Raw genomic sequence first — 18,755 nt, 5'->3', positions numbered from 1 at the left:
TTGCACACAAAGTGTACTTTTACAGCAGGGGTAGTCCTCCCCGGCCCTTGCACGACTGCCTCAATTTCGCAAACAGAAGTGCTGGGCCGACCATTCTGGCACTGTCAACTTTGAATTTCGCGTTTTCAACTTCAAAAAGTATGCGATGAGAATGGGCATACTTCACAACAGGTGAAACCATCAAGGTCTGAGCATTGGCTGGAACTTGATGTAGGGGTCAATGTTTTAAATGCTGCAATGTTATGACATGGCAAACCCAGCGACATATCATTCCTGTGTCATAAACAACACTGTCTATTTATTCAACCATTCCAGCTACGAAAATTGGACATTTGCAACATGCACGCTAGAGCAAAATACCATCCATAAATCACAGCGACACCCCGACGCAACAGGCTGACATGGGGCGGTTGCCTGCTGGCGCCAGTGCACCATCACTGGAACTGCAAGCGGATGGCACGCTATCGGCATACACAACCGTCCCCCCACAGCTACCGGTGCTGCCGCAGCAGCCGCCGGCAGAGCTCTGTCCGCCACTTGAGACGGCCCCTGCGTCGGAGGAGTGGCCACCGGAGCCACCACAGCTGGGGCCTTCAGAGGCCGCGGCGCAGCGGCATATCCCAGAGCGGCTGCACGCGCACGCGTCGCCGCAAGTGCACCCGCAGCCTGGCTTGATCGGCAGTGATCCAGGCTGCGCAAGCAACAAATGTGAGTCAGTGAGCAGCTCTCCGAACTTTTTCAATTCTATCCAGAATGCATCACACCCAGTGAAGAGCGTCCGAGAATGCATGCATTGTCAAGGTTCTACAGTGTTGTGAATTGGTGGCACAACAAAGGGAAAAGGGCTGGGAGTACCTGTGCCTCCTGGTTCTACAGTGTTGTGAATTAGTGGCACAACAAAGGGAAAAGGGCTGGGAGTACCTGTGCCTCCTGTGCAAGGAGCAGCATCCGCTCATTAAGATCGTTGCGTCCAACGCGGGCAGCAAAATGTGCTGGCGTGAGGCCGTCGTCCGCCGCGGCAGTGAACCAAACCCGCGGGCTGCAGCCGCATGCAAGCAGCAGGTGCACCGCCAGGTCAGCATCCGGCACGATGGCAGTGAAATGCAGGGGAGTCAACCCATTTGCATCCCGCGCGTCCGCCTGAGCAGCGGGAACTTTCTCGATGCGGTCCGAAACTTTCTCTTGAAGGCACTCACTCACTGTGCAGATCAAGCGGGCTGGCCACGCTGGTAATGACATGGGGGCATGCCAAGGCAGGCTCAAGAATGTCTGATGTCTGCTCGTTGCGCAGGGGACCATTTCATGGATATTCCACCATGGGGAATTTTGAGATGCTGCACCTTCCAGCGGTAGCCATTGGTGGACCCCCAGGCCAGTAGCCCGCGCAACAGCGGCCCGGAGCCGGAGCGCGCGGCACGGTGCAGCAGCGTGCTTCCACCCTGCGCCTCCACGCCGTCCACAGCCGCAACCACCTCCGCCGCGCTGCGGCAGCCGACGCTCGCGCTGGGGAGCAGGAAGTGCGCCAGAGCCGGCGCGCCCGCGTCGCATGCAAACGCCAGCAGGTGCCGCGCCGTCCTCGTCACCAGAGTGGCCGTTACCTGGCATAGAGACATCCACCGCTCAACATTGCAACCCAATGAGCAGCACTTTGAGCTCAACAGCCAAGGCAACCACGATGCCATAGACCCATATGAATCTTCAGAGATGTGTGAGGTGCCTTTGCAGCGTAATAGCCTTGTGCAGAATAAATATTCTGGTCAGCTTCTCCGAGAGTACAAATATATAGGACACAGCACAGGGGAAGCTGGGTAAGACACTCACCGGTGGGCCAGGCTGTGCGGCGGCGCACGTGAGCTGCTCCGCAGGGTGCTCTAGAGTGCTGCCGGCCGGCCCCGGCAAGGCACCAGCCTGTGATATCACCAGGCCCAGGTCCGCCAGGAAGCCGTCGCAGCACTTGCGCTGGGAGTCAGCGGATGCCTCCTGCTTGGCGGGGCTTGATACAATGCGCAGCACATCTGCGGCCAGGTCGTGAAGGCCCGCGGGGAGGATTAGTAAGGGCGTGGCAGGGCTGAGCATGACACCATGCTGCGTCTCCACCCACACCAGCCCGGGGGCTGCCGGGCCGCGCAGCCTCAGGCTCAGCAGGGACTTGTCACCCTCGCTCTGCTCACCCTCCACCTGTGACGCACCACAGCACAGTGAGATTGCTCACCGATTGCAGTATCTGGGTGATTCCTGCCCTGGGGAGCGTTTAGACAATATTAAGACATGGAGAGCAGTGTTAGCCCCAAAGTCAATTTGGGTGAGGAGCACACCTGGACTTCTAGGTAGTGCCCGTGGCAGCGGGCCAGGATGGTGGTGTCAGCAGAGGCCAGGCCGACCCCTGTCACCTGCACGGCGATGTCTTGATGGGCGCCCTCCTGGCACACAACCACCTTTGGCAACACCTGCACAAAGAACAACAGATGCATTCAGCCACACTATACCAGTCAAGGACACGTCTCGGGCCCTCATTCAAGCCGACCCTATCATATGAACGATTGCTGTGTACTTCTTCGCATTTTAAATGAGATATGGGAATGCAAGCCCACCTCACGGATGAGGGGCTGGGTGTTGCCTGGTTGTTGGGCTGACAGCGCGACTGCTACGGACTGCAGCTGGCCGTCGTGCACCAGGGCCACCTCCGCGTCGCGCTGCAGCAGCATGCGGTGCGTGCGCCACAACTCCCCCGGCTGCTCCAGCAGGCTCTCCACCACCGGCATCACTCCCTCCGCCACCTCCGCAGCCGCGTCCACATGCACCTGTCCATGCAACGCAGGATCCACTCAGTCTGGCACTAGACAGTCTACAAGGCACATTGCCCATCAAGCATGCTGCCTCTGCACATGGTAACAACAATCATCTACTACTACACGCATCTTTCTGCTGAGAGGCAGGGTGCATCTGCAGGGAAGGAGTGAAACCAGAACGAAATCTGTGGATCGTGGGAAAGGTGGAGGCAGCCATCTAGCACCTGCATGGTGAGGTGGAGGCAGCCTGGTCGGATGTAGCCCTCAGCGCCAGCGGGTGTGGCGCAGAGCCAATTACAGAGCTGCTCGCGCAGGCCCTGCGGCAGGTCTCCTGGCGTGCAGTTGAATAGCTTCACCGACAGCCGCACCACAAGGCTGTTCGCCTGATACGCAGCCGCGGCCGGCAGCCCCGCCGCCACCGCACTCGCTGCTGTCACAGGCTGCTGCAACCACAAATGCACTCTTATCACGGTGTTCATTGATGGCTCTGGGCCAAGACCATGTAGAATCAGCATGGGAAACGAAGAGAAAGTTCGCTTCAGTGTGGGTCATCTGTGACGCGGATTAGAGTGCAATACCTGCTGGATGGGTCCTGGTTTGTCATCTGCAAACTCTGGAGTGATGGATTCCTGAGGTGATTCCAATTGGCCAGCGGCAGATGGGTGGCCCATCTGCATTAGTGCCTGCTCCATGCTTGATACCTGCACAGCACACCACTGCATGAGATACAGCTGTAGCAGATCCCAAAATCAGTAAGTCGTGCAATGCAATCACAACCTCGGTCCCCTGTCACTTCAGATCGTGATGTTGGGAAAAGCCTCACCATACTGGTGGTTGGTGGCGCCTGCATTGAACTCATCATGAGGGGCATTGCTGCCGAAGTGTGTGCCTGCATGTTGCCCTGGACGCCGATGGGGATTCCCAGAGCAACGTCGGGTCCCATCAGTCCCTGGACAGAGGCAACAAACAAGTGGAGGGCGCACGCGTCTCTTATATCTTAAATGAGTAAACCTGCATGGATTGACTGGTGGTTAAGGATACACACTGCAAGTTAAATCCACCTGGTATGAGAAGCCTGGCGGCAGCGCCTGGGACATGGGAACGTGCAAAGAATGCGTCCGACTGTTGAGGCTCTCCAAGACATTGCTTTGAGCTGTTGCCAGGTCTAAAGACAAGGCGGAAAGATCGTCTGAGGCGGCTGTGGTGCCCTGCTGCCGCCGCCGCCTGCATGCATGCCAATTCCGCACTTCAGAGGGCTGGGCCACATAAAGTGAGCTGCAAGAACCTTCCAGCATCCCACTCCAAGCATGGTCTGTGGGCAGTTGCGCGAATTAGCCTACAGCAGGCAGATGGAAGATCACACCTTGCGTTGTGCTTTGCCAGCTGGGCTATGCAGCTTCGCTTGGAGCCCTCAAAAGCATCCAGTTCATGACAGCGGCCACAGCGCTGGCAGAAGCGCTGCTTGAGACCTGCCCTCATGAAGGAAGGCGCTTTGATGTGGATGTCACAAATGCGACACTTCTGGTGATATGCGCTCAGATCACTGAGCTCCCTGCGGCAGCCCTCCACCTGCAAATGCTTTCCTTTCAGTTGCGAATGATATCTTTTGTACATGCATGCCCAATAATGTGCGAGGCAAACGCCATTATTTTGAGAGGGGCATGCACGCTCATGGCACAGACCTGGCAGGAGGGGCCCCCTACGGTGTTGCCCAGCTTGCCACCATCAGGAGGAGGCAGCGATTGAGCAAGCTGATGGAGCATGTCGCCTGAGGCACCTCCAGCTGTCATCTGAAGTACCTCGCCGTCAATGCATGTTGGCTGCTGATCCAGTATGTCCCCTGGGTATGACAGAAATCAACAATCATGGTAGGGTCCATGTCCTCTGCGATTGAAAGAAATGCCACTCTGCGTGAGCAGCAGCTCGGTCCTTACCAGGACCTGAACAAGTGGGTGCCCCTACGCGACACCGCTTTGCAGCCCTGCATGGCTTGGCTGCAGCCACAATGCCCTTTTTGGGAGTGGCTGTGAAGTTTTGCGAGTCCCAGTTCCAATCATGCAGATTCCAGGCGGTCTCATCGCCTGCTGGCACCAAGAAGTGTGTTCGTTCCAGGGCTCCTTCCATTCTTGAACAGCCATTCAAACTAAGAGAGCGTGCGTCAGCATGCTGCAGTCTGATTAAAACAACAGACAGCCTGTTTTACTGCTAAGATGCACCAGCCTGAGCACAAGCGCTAGCACAAGTACCAGATTGGGAATGGGCCAAGCCGCACCCGTGAGGAGGAAATCCTGCTCGAGGTCTCCCGGATTTGCCATTTCCGTTATCACTAACCGCTTGACCATGTATCTAGAATCCGATGTTGCTGCCTGACGCCCTGTTGCATCTGCCCTTAGGCAAGTAACACGTGGTCTGCTCAACGAGGGCAGCCTTGAGCAAACTTTTATTTTCAAACCTTTAAGGCGCTCTAGACGTCGATATTTCAAGGCTAGTGATCGCTATAGTGCTCTCAAGATTCATTAGCAAGGTTGCACGATCAGGTGATGCGGACCCCCCGATGTCTCCGCCGCTCGCCTCTGGTACCAGCCGTGGCCGAAAGCTCTCTTTCGCATCGGGACTGTTCCGAAATTGTCTATTCAGTTGCTTGTTCCTTTTAGATGTACCAGAAGCTGCAGTTTTAGTTGCTAATCCTAACCTTGATTTCATCAGATCGTATCAGCCAACTTTGTAGTAACTGGATCAACCTGAGTTGACGAGGCCATTACCTTCTGCTGGATGTGAATTAGGCAATGGAATCTGTGTCAAAATACAATGTATACCGATTCTGAAAAGCCGACTCAGACTTCTGATGACTCGCACGTTTTTTGTTGGGGATGTCAAACTCATCTTGCAATACCATCTGCCGATGGGGTTCAAGCCCCCATCTTTAAGGTACATCATGGGTCTGGAGCAGTGCTACAGGAAATTACTTTGGCTCTCAGACACGTAGAAGTGCAGTAAGCTGAGCTGGTGAGAACAAAATGCTGTGACCTGCTGGCAGTGTGGATGGTGTGGTGCGATCAGCCAGCTGGACAGCTCGGGGAAAAGGAGGCGGGAGGCGCACCCTTTCGACAAGCTGAGAAGGTAAGAAGAAAGTACAGTTTGTGCTCTGCCTGAAAAGGGAGGTACCCACCAAGGCTCTAGCGCCTAAGCGCCAGTCTGCAAAGGGCTGTAACCCAGATTTCATGCGTCTCGCAGTGTCCTGCCGGCGCTTCGAGCCGCATTTGTGGGCTTTGTGGTGCTGTTGCTGTTTTCCGTCCCCTTTTTCGGATTCATTTTTCTGCTGCCCAACCTCTTCTCCGGGCTTCCACTGGCGTTGCACTTGACTTGGTCCCTGCTCCTTGCAGCAAATACGTACTTCAACTTTGCTGCAGCAGTGCTGCGCCCACCAGGTGCCCTTGCCGACATGCTGCCGTTTACGAGCGCACTTATATTCTAATATTGCTTCGGCGTCTGTAGCCTTTTCTATTTCTCTTGTTGACTTTTGTCTGGAGTGGCCAGGGCCAGTGGAATTCGAAATGCCTCAGACCAACACACCCGTGGGGAAGGGCGCATTTGACAACTGCATGTTTTGCACTCACTGCCGGCAAGTGAAGCCTCCGCAGGCTCATCATTGCAGGTGACAGCCTTCCTCTGCCGATCAGTTTTGTTGGCCATTGCGAATCAGGTATTAATTGCTGCAAGGCCCATCTTCCTGGCCCAGTCACCTTACCGAAATGACAGTGGCAACTGCAGCGCAGTCGATGCACGACATGCGTAATGGACATGGACCATCACTGTCTCTTCTTGAACAACTGTGTCGGCCGCGGCAACATCCGCCACTTCATCCTCTTGCTTGTCTTTCTATTTTGGAGCTGCACATACACATTTTTGTTGTGCTGTGCCCTCCACTGGCGCCGCTGGGATGAAGCAGCAATGACTTGGCAAAGGTAAGGGGATCCTTTTATTCATGTTATTCTGCAATACTTACCCACAAGGACAAAGTCTGCTCGCACGCTTAGCAACGGTATGTAAGACACTGGATTTGCATTGCAGGCTGTTGCTGCCCATTGCCAAGAGCAAACGCTACTGGGAGGCGATCCTTGTAACGCCGAGGTTTCTGCTGGTGGCACCTGCATGGCAAGCAGCCGTGACTTACCTGATGTCACTCACGGGCGGGTCCTGCGTGGGAGTCACGATCCTCCTGGCTTCACAACTCCGGCTGATCGTGCGAGGGCAGACTTACATTGAGTCTTTGGTCCGCAGTCCTTGCCCCTCTGTTGAAAGGCTGCGCATCAGCACTTTTCTCTGATTTTTTCATCTTTTGATATAATAAAGGCATTCCTTGTGACGGTGTTGGGCAATGACAGACAGTGTGCACAACAGGCGGCGGCACCCAGCCATGGTGGTGACTGGCAAGCTTCTCTGCGGCGTATCTTTGGCAGCGAGCACCCGATCAAATGGTTCACGATGCGCTGGTACCCACCGCCGGGCGCTGTTCAAGCAAAGAAGGGTGACTGATGGACACATGCTCGATAATGACGTTCATCATGCACTGCAGCTGGCAGCAGAGAAAAGATCATGATCAACCCTGTGTTGCTCATTGGGTGCATGCACCCGTGTACAGTTGACCGCCAAGTACGAATGCTAGCTTACCACGGAAGTTTCTGGGGGCCTTCAGGCGCATGTTGCTGTACCCTGTTGTAAAATTTGCAGCTGAATTGCCAACTGAGACACCAAGTTACCAAGCAATGCCTTTGATCCAATTAAATTGATTGGGTCCACTTGCAACTTGCCTTTGAAACCGGCCGTTTGCGCAACTTCAAGTTGCGCAGCTTGCAAGCAATTGAAGCTTGAGCCATATGGGAGGGGCATCATGAAGCGCCTTCAACAAAGTGCATGCGAGCAGCACAGGTGAATTGGCTACAAGCTTTATTCTGGAGTTTGGGGCAGTAAAGACAGTGATGAATGAAAAGCTATCAAATCAAAGCAATCTGGCATATTTCGGCAAAACAGTACAGGGGAGTATTAAACGGCGTTTTCCCACTTTTGCCATTGTCAAATGTCGACAAGTGTCATCGCTTCGGCTGTTGTCGTCGAGTCAGATTCAGGTTGTGCGGAACCAGTTTCTCGACATGTATTGACCAATCTCATATATTGAGACGTCTGTGCAGACCTTCTGTTGGCTGTTCACGCCAAGTCAGCGGCGTGCACTTCAGGCAGATCTGAAGTTCCCGGAACCTCTTTCATAGCTTGGCTTACTTTCGACATCGCTGTCCTGAATAGAATTGTCGTCAGGGATCACAATAGTCATAAATCTGGACAAATTTGACCTCAACGTGATTGAATCCTGCAGGCTATAGAACTGGATGCCCGGGGAAAGTAGAGGTATTCAGCAAGACTAATGCATATAAGACGCAGGAAACAGCTCCTTAGTTTCACGTTATAGCTTAGCTTGCTTGCCGCTAGCAGGGCTGAAGTGCAAGGCCACGATGCACCTGCAGCTGTGTGTGGTAGCCATCCTGCTCCTGAGCGCCCAAGTAGGAGCACAAGGTATAGCCAGAGCCTGTCTCCTGTGTACGGAAAATTTGATGACACAATGTGCCGCAAATATTTGCCCTGTGTGTTTAATTGCTGCTGCTATCTAACCCGCTCTAACGCACCACTGTCCGTGTGAAGGTCCAGGCAACCCGCCACGACCGCCAGGAGCTTTTCCAGCTGGAGGAGGGGGCCCGGGCGGTGGCGCGCCTACAGTGCAGTATCTTCCGCAGGCACGCATCCTGACACATGCTTGATGCAAAATTTCGGTAAATATACTACATGGCTATGCATGCAACGGCCGGGTGCAGCCCATACCCCTGACATATTCTTCAATGCAGGGAATTGTGGCTGTCGGAGCGAATCCAGCAGGCGGCTCTGGCGGTAGCCCGGGCGCTGCAAGCCCTGCCGCAAACACCTCGCCCTCCTTGGCCGCGCAGCCATCTCCCTCCCCAGCCCCAGCCTCCCCTGCATCCCCATCTCCGAGCCCTCCAGCCAACCAGGGCCAGCAGGGCGCCCCTGTGCAGGCCCCTCCCGTCCCACAAGTCAGCCCGGCAGCTAACCCCACCCCCACACCACCTGCGCAGTTCCCGCAGCAGACGCGCGGGCCAGCCGCTCGGCCGACACCCAAGCCGGCAGCCGTGGCAGGAACGCCCCAGGCCCAGCCGGTGCCTGCTCAGAACGCTTCCCCTGCGAGCGCGCCGGCAACCGCGCCTGCAGCGGATACAGCATTGCCGCCGGCCGCGGTGCAGGTGCAGGTGCAGGACGTCAGGAACACAGTTGTGGACGCGCGGCTGCGGCTGCTAGGGCCGCGCGTGTGGCCGTTCGATGCGCGCGCTCAGGACGCGCTCGTGACGGCCCTCGCCAGTGTCATGACCGCCGTCCCCAGGAGCGCCATCAGCGTGGTCAGCGTTGCTCAGGTGTGTATTATACTGTGTATGTGTGTTTATGCACATCAGTACCTGTATAACATGCATGGAATTTGGTGAACCTGCACTGTCTGTCAGTGGAGGAGACAGGGAGGGGCTGTGCAAAGGCGGAAGAAGCTGCAAGGAAGGTTAGTGCTGAAGAGGATGAGTGAGGAGCAGGAGGCTCTGGCTTGGTGCAGGACCCGTCACAGGCAGGGCGCAGGCTGCAGCAGGCCACACCGGCGACTGATGCGCATGTGAGCGCTAAGGCTGGCGATGCTGCCACTGCCAACACCGCCAGAAGTCAGCTCCAGGAAGCTGCTTCCAATGGCAAGCTGGCGGTGAGTCCCCAGACCCTCTCTGAAGACTTTTCCCAAAGCCAGATTAGCTTGATTGCATCTGCTTTGCTGGCGCTGCCATGCCTTATGGAGCAGCCCAGGTGCAGCCTTGTGTGCATGGGTGTGGATTTTTCTCAGCATAGAGTGTAAGTATGCATGGGTGCCCGTGCAGGATGCTCTGAGGCAGAACAGTGTGGAGATTGACTCTGTGAGCCTCCTGTCCGCTGACTTGGCAGCACCAGATGCAGCCGGCAGCAGCAGTGGTCCCAATATTGGAGTCATTGTCGGGGGCATTGCAGGAGCGGTGTGCGGCATTGCTATCATCATAGTGGCAGTGCTGTTGTTCATGCGCCTCAAGCGCAGGCACAAGAACGCTGTGCCAAAGGCAGCCGTGCAGCCAGAGCCGGAGTTCAAGGCCAAGCCCTTCTATGAAGCATACAGCAAGGGGCCGGAGCCTGACATGACTGACATCGAGGCAGATGCAGTCTTAGGTACAGCACAGGACCGTATTCCTTGGGGCCATATGGGATGCTTTTATTACATGTTGTTGGAGTCCAAGCATGTAATCATAGACAAACTAGATGCTTGGAGAAGTTCATGTGAGATACTCGTGGTGATTTCTGAGCCCTATGCTCTTGTGCATTGCAGACAGCACTAGAGCCAAGCCCCAGCCGGTGGAGCATGCTTTGGCGAGGAGCGCGAGGGGATCAGGGGCGCTGGTGGCTGCACACAGTCGCAACAACAGCAACGTGTCGGAGCGCGTGCAGACCACCATCGACAGCCTGCAGTCCCACATGGGTGTGCTGCGACTAAATCCCCCCTCCTTGCTGCGCAGACAAACCCAACCCTGGCCGTTCACACAGTCAGCTCTAATACTAATACAGCCTCGAGCCTCAAGCTTGGGAGGAGATTCCTTGATGCCAGGAGGTCTCTCGACGTTGTAATCTTGTCAGCAGCTGTATAGCCTTTGGCTGAGACGGGCCAGAATGCATGTGCAGACGAGCTGAAGCAGATGGCGCCAGCACTGCCGGAGGCGGATGAGGTGGAGCCGCATGCGCCGTTGCACCTGACCCCGTCGGAGTCCATGCACCCGCTCGGGCGCATCGCGGCCGCCAACTCGCAGCTCTCCGCCTTCACATCGTCCCTGGATTCGGCCTCTGCCCGGCCTACTGTGCAGGCCTTGCTCGCCCGCCAGGCATGCACCTGCACATCCCCTTTAGCTATCCTGCCTGTGCAGCTATTTTGACTAACTGCTTGCGATAGATGGTAGATGAATCCACCACAAGCTGCATGTGTGTAAGAACTATAATTGGAAGGTCGAAAACAAATTCCAATGCATGCATGGGTGCAGGTTGCCAAGCGGAGGAAGCTGGCGGCGCCTGGGGCAACTGGCAGCAAGGTCATGCAGCTGAACGGAGTGATGCAGTACCTCACAGAAAATTCGCGCTTTGCAGGTAATTCTATACTTCTGGATGCTTCTGTCAGCCCACCGTCACCAAGTCTTGGTCTCTCTCCTGTGGGGGGTGCTCAGAGAAAGCACACAACTCTCCAATGAAGGAATGATGCGAGCCATGCTGAGAGGTTGAGCATGCTGCAATGCAGGCAAGTATGTGTTGGAGTCTGCCCGCTTCGACGGCGATTCCTGCATTGCTGCAACCGGAAAGCAAATCTCCAGCGGCTGCCCAGTCACCCTCAAGTTCTTTGTGGATGAGGAGCAGTTTGTGCACCTGAGGAAATTCCACCAGCAGGCTCGCGACACCTCCTTCATACCAGGCACGCTCTTTCCTTCCCTTCCTCTATCCTACCTTGCTACTTGCCTGTCCTTTCTAACATCCCGGCCACTGCACACTACTCACATAAGGTGGTGGCTGAAACAACAGCGGCAAGCTTGGTTGACATACCATGGAGGGGAGGATGTCTGAATAAGCAGCTGTGAGCTGCAGGTGTGCTGGACATGTTTGATGTGGACGAGGTGGCGCTGGGCAACGGGGTGCACAATCCAGCATGCATAGTGACAGAGCGGGGAGCCTACTCCCTGGCCACTTACATGAGCAGGATGGAGCGGAATCCCAGCGCCTCCCGCCAGAAGTCCACCCTCACTCAGCTGCTCGACTGCGTTGCATATCTTCACGGCCGCAGCATGGTGCGCGCCACCTTTGCTGCCCTTGCTGCTTTTGTCTAATACATTTCTCTGTTCATCACTTTTCTACCATTGTTCTGGCATGCAGGTCACCCTACACCACTGGGATGCAAAAGAAAAAGGACAATCGTCCATGCACCCTATCTATTGTTTCCCCCGCCAAGGAGCAGGACTGCCCTCCATGGGAGCAAGAGGTCATGAAAGGCGAGGATGGGCTGAGGGTTGAAGGTTGGATGTTGCAGGTGCACCGGGACGTTCAGCCGAGCAACCTGGTGTGGTCGGACGGCGTGTCCAGGTGGCGGCTGACCGGGTGCGAGTCGTGGGCGCGCAAGGGCAGCGACGCGCCGCTCTCCTACTCCCTACGCTACGCCGCTCCTGAGGCAAGTCCACATTTCTCGTCGCCTGCCCTTCTTATTTATCTTGTTGCTTGCTTGTTGATTGCTCACCGCCACATTCTGCAGAGCTGGATGCCCTGCCAGCAGCTGTGTAAGGATTCATACTGTGCTCATAGGCATTTACAATCAGTACTGCAGGTTGTGATGGCGGATTGCATGGGCGTGGCGATGCGGTTGAGGATGGCAGAGGCTGCCAAAGCGGCGCGGCCGGCAGCCGACGCAGCGCAGGCGGCCGGTGCCAGAGGGGACGCCGAGGCGGCAAGCGTTGCAGAGGGCCCCACACACCACGTGGTGCAGGCGGCAACAGACATGTGGGCGGTGGGTGCATGCGCATGGGAGCTGCTGACGGGACGGCCGCTGTTCGGGGACAATTTCTCAGACGAGGATGTCGTCATGGCCCTGCTGGGAGTCAAGCCGTTGCCCTTTGAGGCTGACCCATCCCTCTGGGTGCTCTTCCACGACCCCCAGGTGAACACCTAAGCCTCTTCTGCGGCACACCGGTGGTACCCATTCTGAACACGTCATAATTCCCTTTTCCCTGTCAATGTTGGGGCGTGAAAGACAGATTCTCTGAAGGCTTGTTACGGAAGTTGTCCTTATAACCATCTGTCTTGACGTCTTTGTGGATCTGTGGGTGCAGGCAGCTGCACTACTTCAGGGCCTGCTCATAAGGAAGCCAGAGCAAAGACTCACAGCAAGCAAGGCCCAGCACATTGTAGCAACATTGTCAGACTCTTCCTGATGTTGACATCTATTTTGCTGATCAGTTCTGAAGAAGAGGATCCTTGTGGTGGTGTGACCATGTACTGGCAGGTCCAACAGAAGTCTGCAGATTCATAGACTTCTAGCTACGATTGAGGATAGTGGGTGTCAGGAGACCTGGAATTCGCCATTTTTCACATGATCATGACAATACCTTGACTGCACAATGGTAAAGAAGGACGATCCCAGCTGTACAATTGACACTGTGAAGTGTTCTTGTGTATTGTGGAAGTAATCTGCCCAGCTGCCCTGGTCTGCCCAGTTTTGGGCAGGTCGTTTTGAAAGATGATCATTGACAGCTTGTAACTGATGATGAAACATTGTCCTACAACCAGGGCATTACAAGTGAGAGAACGAGACGATTTTAAGAAACCCATGTGATATCGATGTAGAGAAGCATGCCATATAAGTGAACTCCTTCACTTTTACCAAAGCCTGGGCAAACGAGAGATTCATCGCTGCGAAGGCGCAACCTGACATTGCAGAAGATGTGCGAGGATGAAGATTTCAACCTTCTGCTGGCGATGGCGGAAGAAGCTGAGAATGCCGAAGCTGCTGTAGACAAACCTTGCGATGTGGTTGACAAGAATAGTTGCGAGGATCCTCCTGTAGAGACAGCCATAGCACCTTCTGCTGCTGATCCCATGCTGGCAGGTAATTCGATCGAATGATGTTGTTCATATTTTCTCTACCATGACTTCTGAAATTTCTATGTAAGCAGTTGACAACTGCTGACCAGCAGAGGTGGAGGATGAGGACTTCAACTTGCTGTTGGAGATGGCTGCTCAGGCAGAAGCCGCTGAAGAGTCGGATCAGAAGTTGTTGCCAGCTGGAGACACTCTTGCAGCAACTGAGCCAGAGACAGCCAAGCTCCCCACAGGGTCACCAGGAGCAAAGAGAAAAGCATCTGCACCTCCTCCTGCAGTCAAAAGGGCCAGGTCCAGCTCTAACGAAGCTGAGCAAAGATCATCTCCCAGTTCAGCCTTGGCAGCCGCTGGCAGCAAACCTGAGGCTGCGAGACCTTCCTCCGCTGCATTTCAGCCTGTTTCAAGCAGATATGGAAAGGGGACGAGTGGGCACACCGCAAACCCAACGCCTCAGTCTGCAAAGCTCTCCTCCACAGAAACACATGTGGAGAAGCACTCAGGCTTGCGGGTAACGCTCTGGCCGGTTGGCCGCCTTCAGTTGGCTGCAGTATTTTGACATGTCAGGGTCAAGGTTCATTGCTACACAGTACATCAACACCAATCTGCAGCTGATGAGTGTGTGACTTGCGCCTTGTGCAGATGAAGAATCCTGTGTTCCCGACCATTGTCTTTGGGGAGAGAGTGTCTCACCTGCAGTTCCTGCGCCTGCCCCGCGCCCGGTAGGCAGCATGGCTCACCCCCTTTCGACTCATACTGTGACAACATGAACAGCACGTGTTGACCACAGAGAGCAATGCCAGTGAAGTCCTATGTTTGAGGACTCCCGCGCAAAGGCTATGAGGGTGTGATGTGAGCAGGGACAGGGTGAATGCAGCAGACGGTGCCGGGCCATGGGCGACAGTTGGGGTTCTGGTTGAGAAGTCCAAGCCGCGCTCCAGTGCCAAGGGGTCCATGTACTCGCTGTGGAAGCTCTCAGACCTGGATGGTGAGGGTGCTTGTCCCCCAATGTTCATGATTGCTGGGGATGTATGACTTGAGCACGGAGGATGCTGTATGTCTCATCATGCCGTGTGGAACCGGTCAGCACACATGATGTAAAGCGCTCTCTATGTGCAGGGACAATGGTCACGATGTTCCTGTTTGGGGACTCGCACCAGGAGCACTTCAGGGAGTCAGAGGGGTCGCTGGTGGCCATCATGAATGCAGTGGCTGAGAGTGATGGGAAGGGCCTGACTCTGAAAGTCAATGAGGCCTCCTCCATCCTCAAGCTGGCCACATCTGCTGACTTTGCTTTTTGTGGGTCCAGAAAGAAGGTGAGCAGACATGTACATGTTCTGGAAGCTGGTCTCTTCTGTCATGCAAGGTGTCCTGTAGAGTGTCTGGCTCAGCATGGTAATTAAGCCTTTTGCATGCGCATACAGGATGGCTCGAAGTGCCGGAACCCTGTGAACATCAGCAAGTGCCGATTCTGCGACTACCATGTCCAGTCAGAGTCAAGGCGCGTCAACAACAGCAGGGGCGTGCTGCAGGACAGCTCACATGCTGCCAGGCTCAACACCCAAGCCGAGCAGGCAGCTCAGCGGCAGAAGAAGCCCAATTTTGCGCCGTATGTCCCCAAGCAGATGACTGATGACGAGCTGGCTGTCCAGACTGTCAGCTACAGCTCACAGGGGGCCAGGTGAGTGAGGCCTCCTGTGTGAACGGTCAATTTAAGAGTGGCATGCAAGAAACCTTGATTGCTTCCATTCTCAACTGAGGGTGTTCCATGCCCGTTGCCCCTGACAAGAAATAAGCACCAGGTTGTGTACAACAGGCAAATCACGGCGCTGCGGAAGGCCGCTGCGCAAGAAAACTCCTGTCAGTCGTCTGCAGCTCAAAGGCCCAGCAATGCTCTTCAGACAGGTGTGCCCACTTTGCGCCGTTGCCTCTCGCGCTCCTCTGCTATTGTACAGTACGTTCCCTTCAGCTATACATGCAATTAATTTTTTCCTTCAAGGAATATTGCACCCTCCAGGGGCTGAGCATGCGTCCATCCTGACAGGCCGCAGAGATCAGGAGGGCACCAGGGAGCTGCCTTGCTACACAGGCGCGCGACAAGCGCCACCCAGGGTACGGCAGCAGCTGCAAGCAATCATGACGCTGCCGAGGACGGCCGGGGTGGACCCTGCCAGGCCCCCTCGCGCACCCCTGCCGCCGCAGCAAACCCCTCTAGCGGCGCGCCCGGCCGCCACGGCGCCCATCCGGCCGCGGCCAGCCGCACCCGGCAGCTCTGCACAGCCCGGCACTTCCGCGCGGCCGGCCGGCGACGCACGCGGCGCCTTTGCAATGCGCACCATTCCAGGCAGCGGCAGCGGCACAGCAGCCGTCGCTGGGAGACCGGCATTGCAGCACGGGCTGGGCCGCAGTGGTGCGCAGGGCAGCATCAGCAGTGCTGAGCGCAGACTGCCATCTGATAGGCCACTGGTTAGGGGCACAGCTGGGGGCGCTGCGCAGGCCAAGAGGGCAGAGGCAGGCTTTGTCATGCTGGAGGAGGCGGAGATCGAGTGGGATGCGGCGGATGTGGCTGCCCTGAAGCGGCACAGCCGCCCAGGCAGCAGTGTGCGGCATGTGGACAGGAGCTCCGGCCCCGAGGATGATAATGAGGAAGGAGGCAATTCTAGCCACGTCCGGCTCTCAGGTAACAATCTAATCGCGAGCCCTTACCTGGTGACAGAGTCAGACATGCACGACACAGTGCTGCAGCAATTGAGGAGGTTGTGACGGGATAATGTCGTTACTCAATTGGGTATGCCGCAGGTGTGAGGTGCCCCGAGCCTGCAAGCTTTGCTGCTGGATCTTCGCGAGGGCCGAGTGTGGCCGCATGCCGCCAGGGTGCAGGGTCCCATCCTGCTGACACAGCAGCTGAGAGGGCCCGGCAGGAGGCTATGCGCAAAGCTGTGGCGCTTGTCAAGACCTGCGGTATGTTTCTGCCGGTGCATTGCGCGCTCTTCGCCCTGCATGGTGCATTGCGCTTTGTCAGACCTTCTTTCTTCTTCTGAGCAGGGAATGTCTGTGCAGGCGGCATTGAAGCTGCCAGGGAGGCAGCAAAGAGGGATCAGCAGGCCACCGCTGTCAAGCAGGGAGACCGCCAGCCGGCGGATGCATCTGGGACCGTCCCACAGCAGTCCGCTCCCAGCGCTGGCCCCACTGCTGCCCCTACCAGCTCAGGTAGGTTTCACTTGTCTAATGGCCTTCCCATGTGCAATAAAGTGGCACTTGATTATTATTATAACACGCTTTTCCTGCCAACAGGCAAGGTACGTCTGCAGAGAAGCTGCAGTTGAAGGCTGCCAAAATCTTACCTTTTGATGACCTGGCAAAATTCAAGCAAGACTTATCCAATCGTGGGCACGGTGCTCAGAATTTATACCGCCCCCCGCCAGCTGGGGCGTTTTGTGGCAATTTATCCAGCAAGATAGCTGGCATCTCAAGGGCACAGTGCTCCATCAAGAGGGCATTGGCAAATGTTTCACCATTGTGATTAGAGGGGTTTCAGGATGCCATGGCTGCTCAGGCACTGGGCCAGGAGCCAAGCCTGCAGGGCGCCCATCAACCAATTTCTATGGGGCTCCTGCGGCGGCCTCCACAGCACACCGGGGCGGTGCCGCAGCAGCGGTGACTCAGCCGAAGGCCGCCGCGGCCAGGTCTGGCACGCGCACAAGCCTGGAAGTGAAGCTGGGCCTGCGCCCGAAGAGCAGCGTCAAAGCTCCAGGCTCCTCTGCAGCGCGCGCCAAACCCCTGGTCGTCCATCCTGGCACCTCAGGTGAGTGTTTCTGTAGTAATGCAGTGGTTGAGCTCAGCCTCTGCAAGGCTGCTCTAATGATTGTTCTGGCCTGCGAAGTTTGCAGTGGTGAAGTTGCCAATGAGACTAGGTTCCTTTTTAGCTGACTCTAGTATTTCTGCGCAGCCTTTGCGGCTGCATTTGGGAGTATTGTCACCGAGGAGGACATGCAGAACGTGGGGACAAGGTGAGGCCTGGCTGGATGTACCCAATTTTGTTGCTGTACAACATGTGTACACAGTGAAGGATCAGATTGTGATGCACACCTGCATGCAGCCTCATCCTCGGCATTGCGATGTGCACAGGTACAAGGAGACTGTGGATGATGAGGAGGCAGAGAAGCTGGATAAGCTGCTGGGGAGCATGCAGAAGAAGGACGAGCTGCAGCAGCGCGGAGAGGCCATCACACAGCTGTCCGTCACCGCTTGGCACTGCACCACCTGTGACATCATCACCGAGCGCCGCAAGCCCAAGTGCCAGGTGACACGCCCTGCCTTCCCTTCTGGCCCGGCATTGATGCACTACCACTGTCCTAGTTTGAGAAGACAATAACAGCAGCAGCTTGCCAACATACAACTCTGTGCATGCTCTATTGCTTCCCTGTCGTTATTTGCCAGTGTACACTTCGTCAAGATAAGGGTCTGCCGCCTGACTGGGACCTACCAACAAATGTGAGCCGGGTGCCCCAGGATCATGCTGGCAAGCGGGTGGATGCAACCAAGCGCTGGTGGACTTGCAGCGGCTGCAACAACCGCTTCACCACAGTCGGCGTCAAGTATCCCAAAAAGCGCTGCCCCAATCCCAGGTGCTGTACTGATCTCCCCTGAGCCGCTACTGTCGGAATTATTGAGAAAGTATTGGTGAGTGTCGTGTTGAGGATATCTTTGGAAACTGGCTGAAGTGTCAAAAATTTGCAGGTGTACGGCACCGAACAGTGAGTTCAAGAAGTCCAGCATGGGGCGCGCGGCAAAGACCCTGGCTGGCGCAGAGGCGCCCGTTGCAGCGCGTGAGCACTTCCTGCCAAGAGGCAAGGAGCATGGCTTTGCGGTCAACAGCTAGGAAGATGCCAAGCATACTAGCTCTGCTTCTGCAGATTTTGGGACTATTACACGAGTGCCTCAGGCACATGCTAGAAGGCGCCAAGCCGTATGTACAGTTCTTTTGTAACATTTGCATGCATCATATACAAGAACGCTCTTGTAATCGGGTCGACAAAGAAATGTCCACACTGTGATAGACTACCCTGCTGCATCCGAAGCAGAACACGCTCTGTCACACCTCTTGGAAAATAAAGAGACGCACAGCAGCACAAGCCACTTCCTCTGAGTCACCCCCTCTCTCCTCTCAGTTAGTCAGCACAAAGCATGAGAAAGCCAGTACCAAAGCCGAACGCAGATGTCTCA

At 55.8% G+C, this 18,755-nt stretch overlaps 3 protein-coding genes across 3 annotated transcripts; 2 read left to right on the top strand and 1 right to left on the bottom strand.

The window, feature by feature from the left end:
• Positions 1-213: 213 nt before the first annotated feature.
• COCSUDRAFT_65460 (hypothetical protein) lies at positions 214-5,398 on the bottom strand (the record flags this gene model as incomplete). The annotated part of the gene is made up of 13 exons (XM_005649135.1): positions 214-691; positions 922-1,140; positions 1,341-1,598; positions 1,822-2,178; positions 2,316-2,447; positions 2,592-2,801; positions 3,014-3,232; positions 3,368-3,490; positions 3,613-3,738; positions 3,851-4,013; positions 4,153-4,358; positions 4,752-4,870; positions 5,338-5,398. The coding sequence occupies 13 exons, from the start codon at positions 5,396-5,398 to the stop codon at positions 371-373; spliced, it is 2,514 nt and encodes an 837-aa protein (XP_005649192.1). The 3' UTR covers positions 214-370.
• A 52-nt stretch (positions 5,399-5,450) lies between these two features.
• COCSUDRAFT_53025 (zf-DHHC-domain-containing protein) lies at positions 5,451-7,530 on the top strand. The gene is made up of 7 exons (XM_005649134.1): positions 5,451-5,717; positions 5,827-5,909; positions 6,024-6,217; positions 6,327-6,444; positions 6,566-6,754; positions 6,861-7,062; positions 7,191-7,530. Exons 1-7 carry the CDS (start codon positions 5,598-5,600, stop codon positions 7,323-7,325), a joined length of 1,041 nt encoding a protein of 346 aa, XP_005649191.1. The 5' UTR covers positions 5,451-5,597; the 3' UTR covers positions 7,326-7,530.
• Positions 7,531-7,924: 394 nt separating this feature from the next.
• On the top strand, positions 7,925-18,411 carry COCSUDRAFT_46891 (hypothetical protein; the record flags this gene model as incomplete). Its single annotated transcript, XM_005649133.1, has 25 exons — positions 7,925-8,357; positions 8,484-8,575; positions 8,684-9,262; positions 9,451-9,591; positions 9,761-10,079; positions 10,237-10,386; positions 10,587-10,759; positions 10,940-11,042; positions 11,532-11,731; positions 11,971-12,112; positions 12,254-12,591; positions 14,172-14,251; positions 14,390-14,517; positions 14,649-14,845; positions 14,954-15,210; positions 15,346-15,434; positions 15,547-15,939; positions 16,009-16,209; positions 16,329-16,532; positions 16,590-16,739; positions 17,086-17,334; positions 17,479-17,539; positions 17,658-17,832; positions 18,042-18,157; positions 18,270-18,411. The coding sequence occupies exons 1-25, from the start codon at positions 8,297-8,299 to the stop codon at positions 18,409-18,411; spliced, it is 4,740 nt and encodes a 1,579-aa protein (XP_005649190.1). The 5' UTR covers positions 7,925-8,296.
• Positions 18,412-18,755: the final 344 nt, after the last annotated feature.

The sequence above is a fragment of the Coccomyxa subellipsoidea genome (assembly GCF_000258705.1).
Source record: "Coccomyxa subellipsoidea C-169, whole genome shotgun sequence".
NCBI lineage: Eukaryota > Viridiplantae > Chlorophyta > Trebouxiophyceae > Coccomyxaceae > Coccomyxa > Coccomyxa subellipsoidea.
The sequence above is the reverse complement of the archived record's forward strand: the minus strand, read 5'-3'. Positions and strand labels throughout refer to the sequence as shown.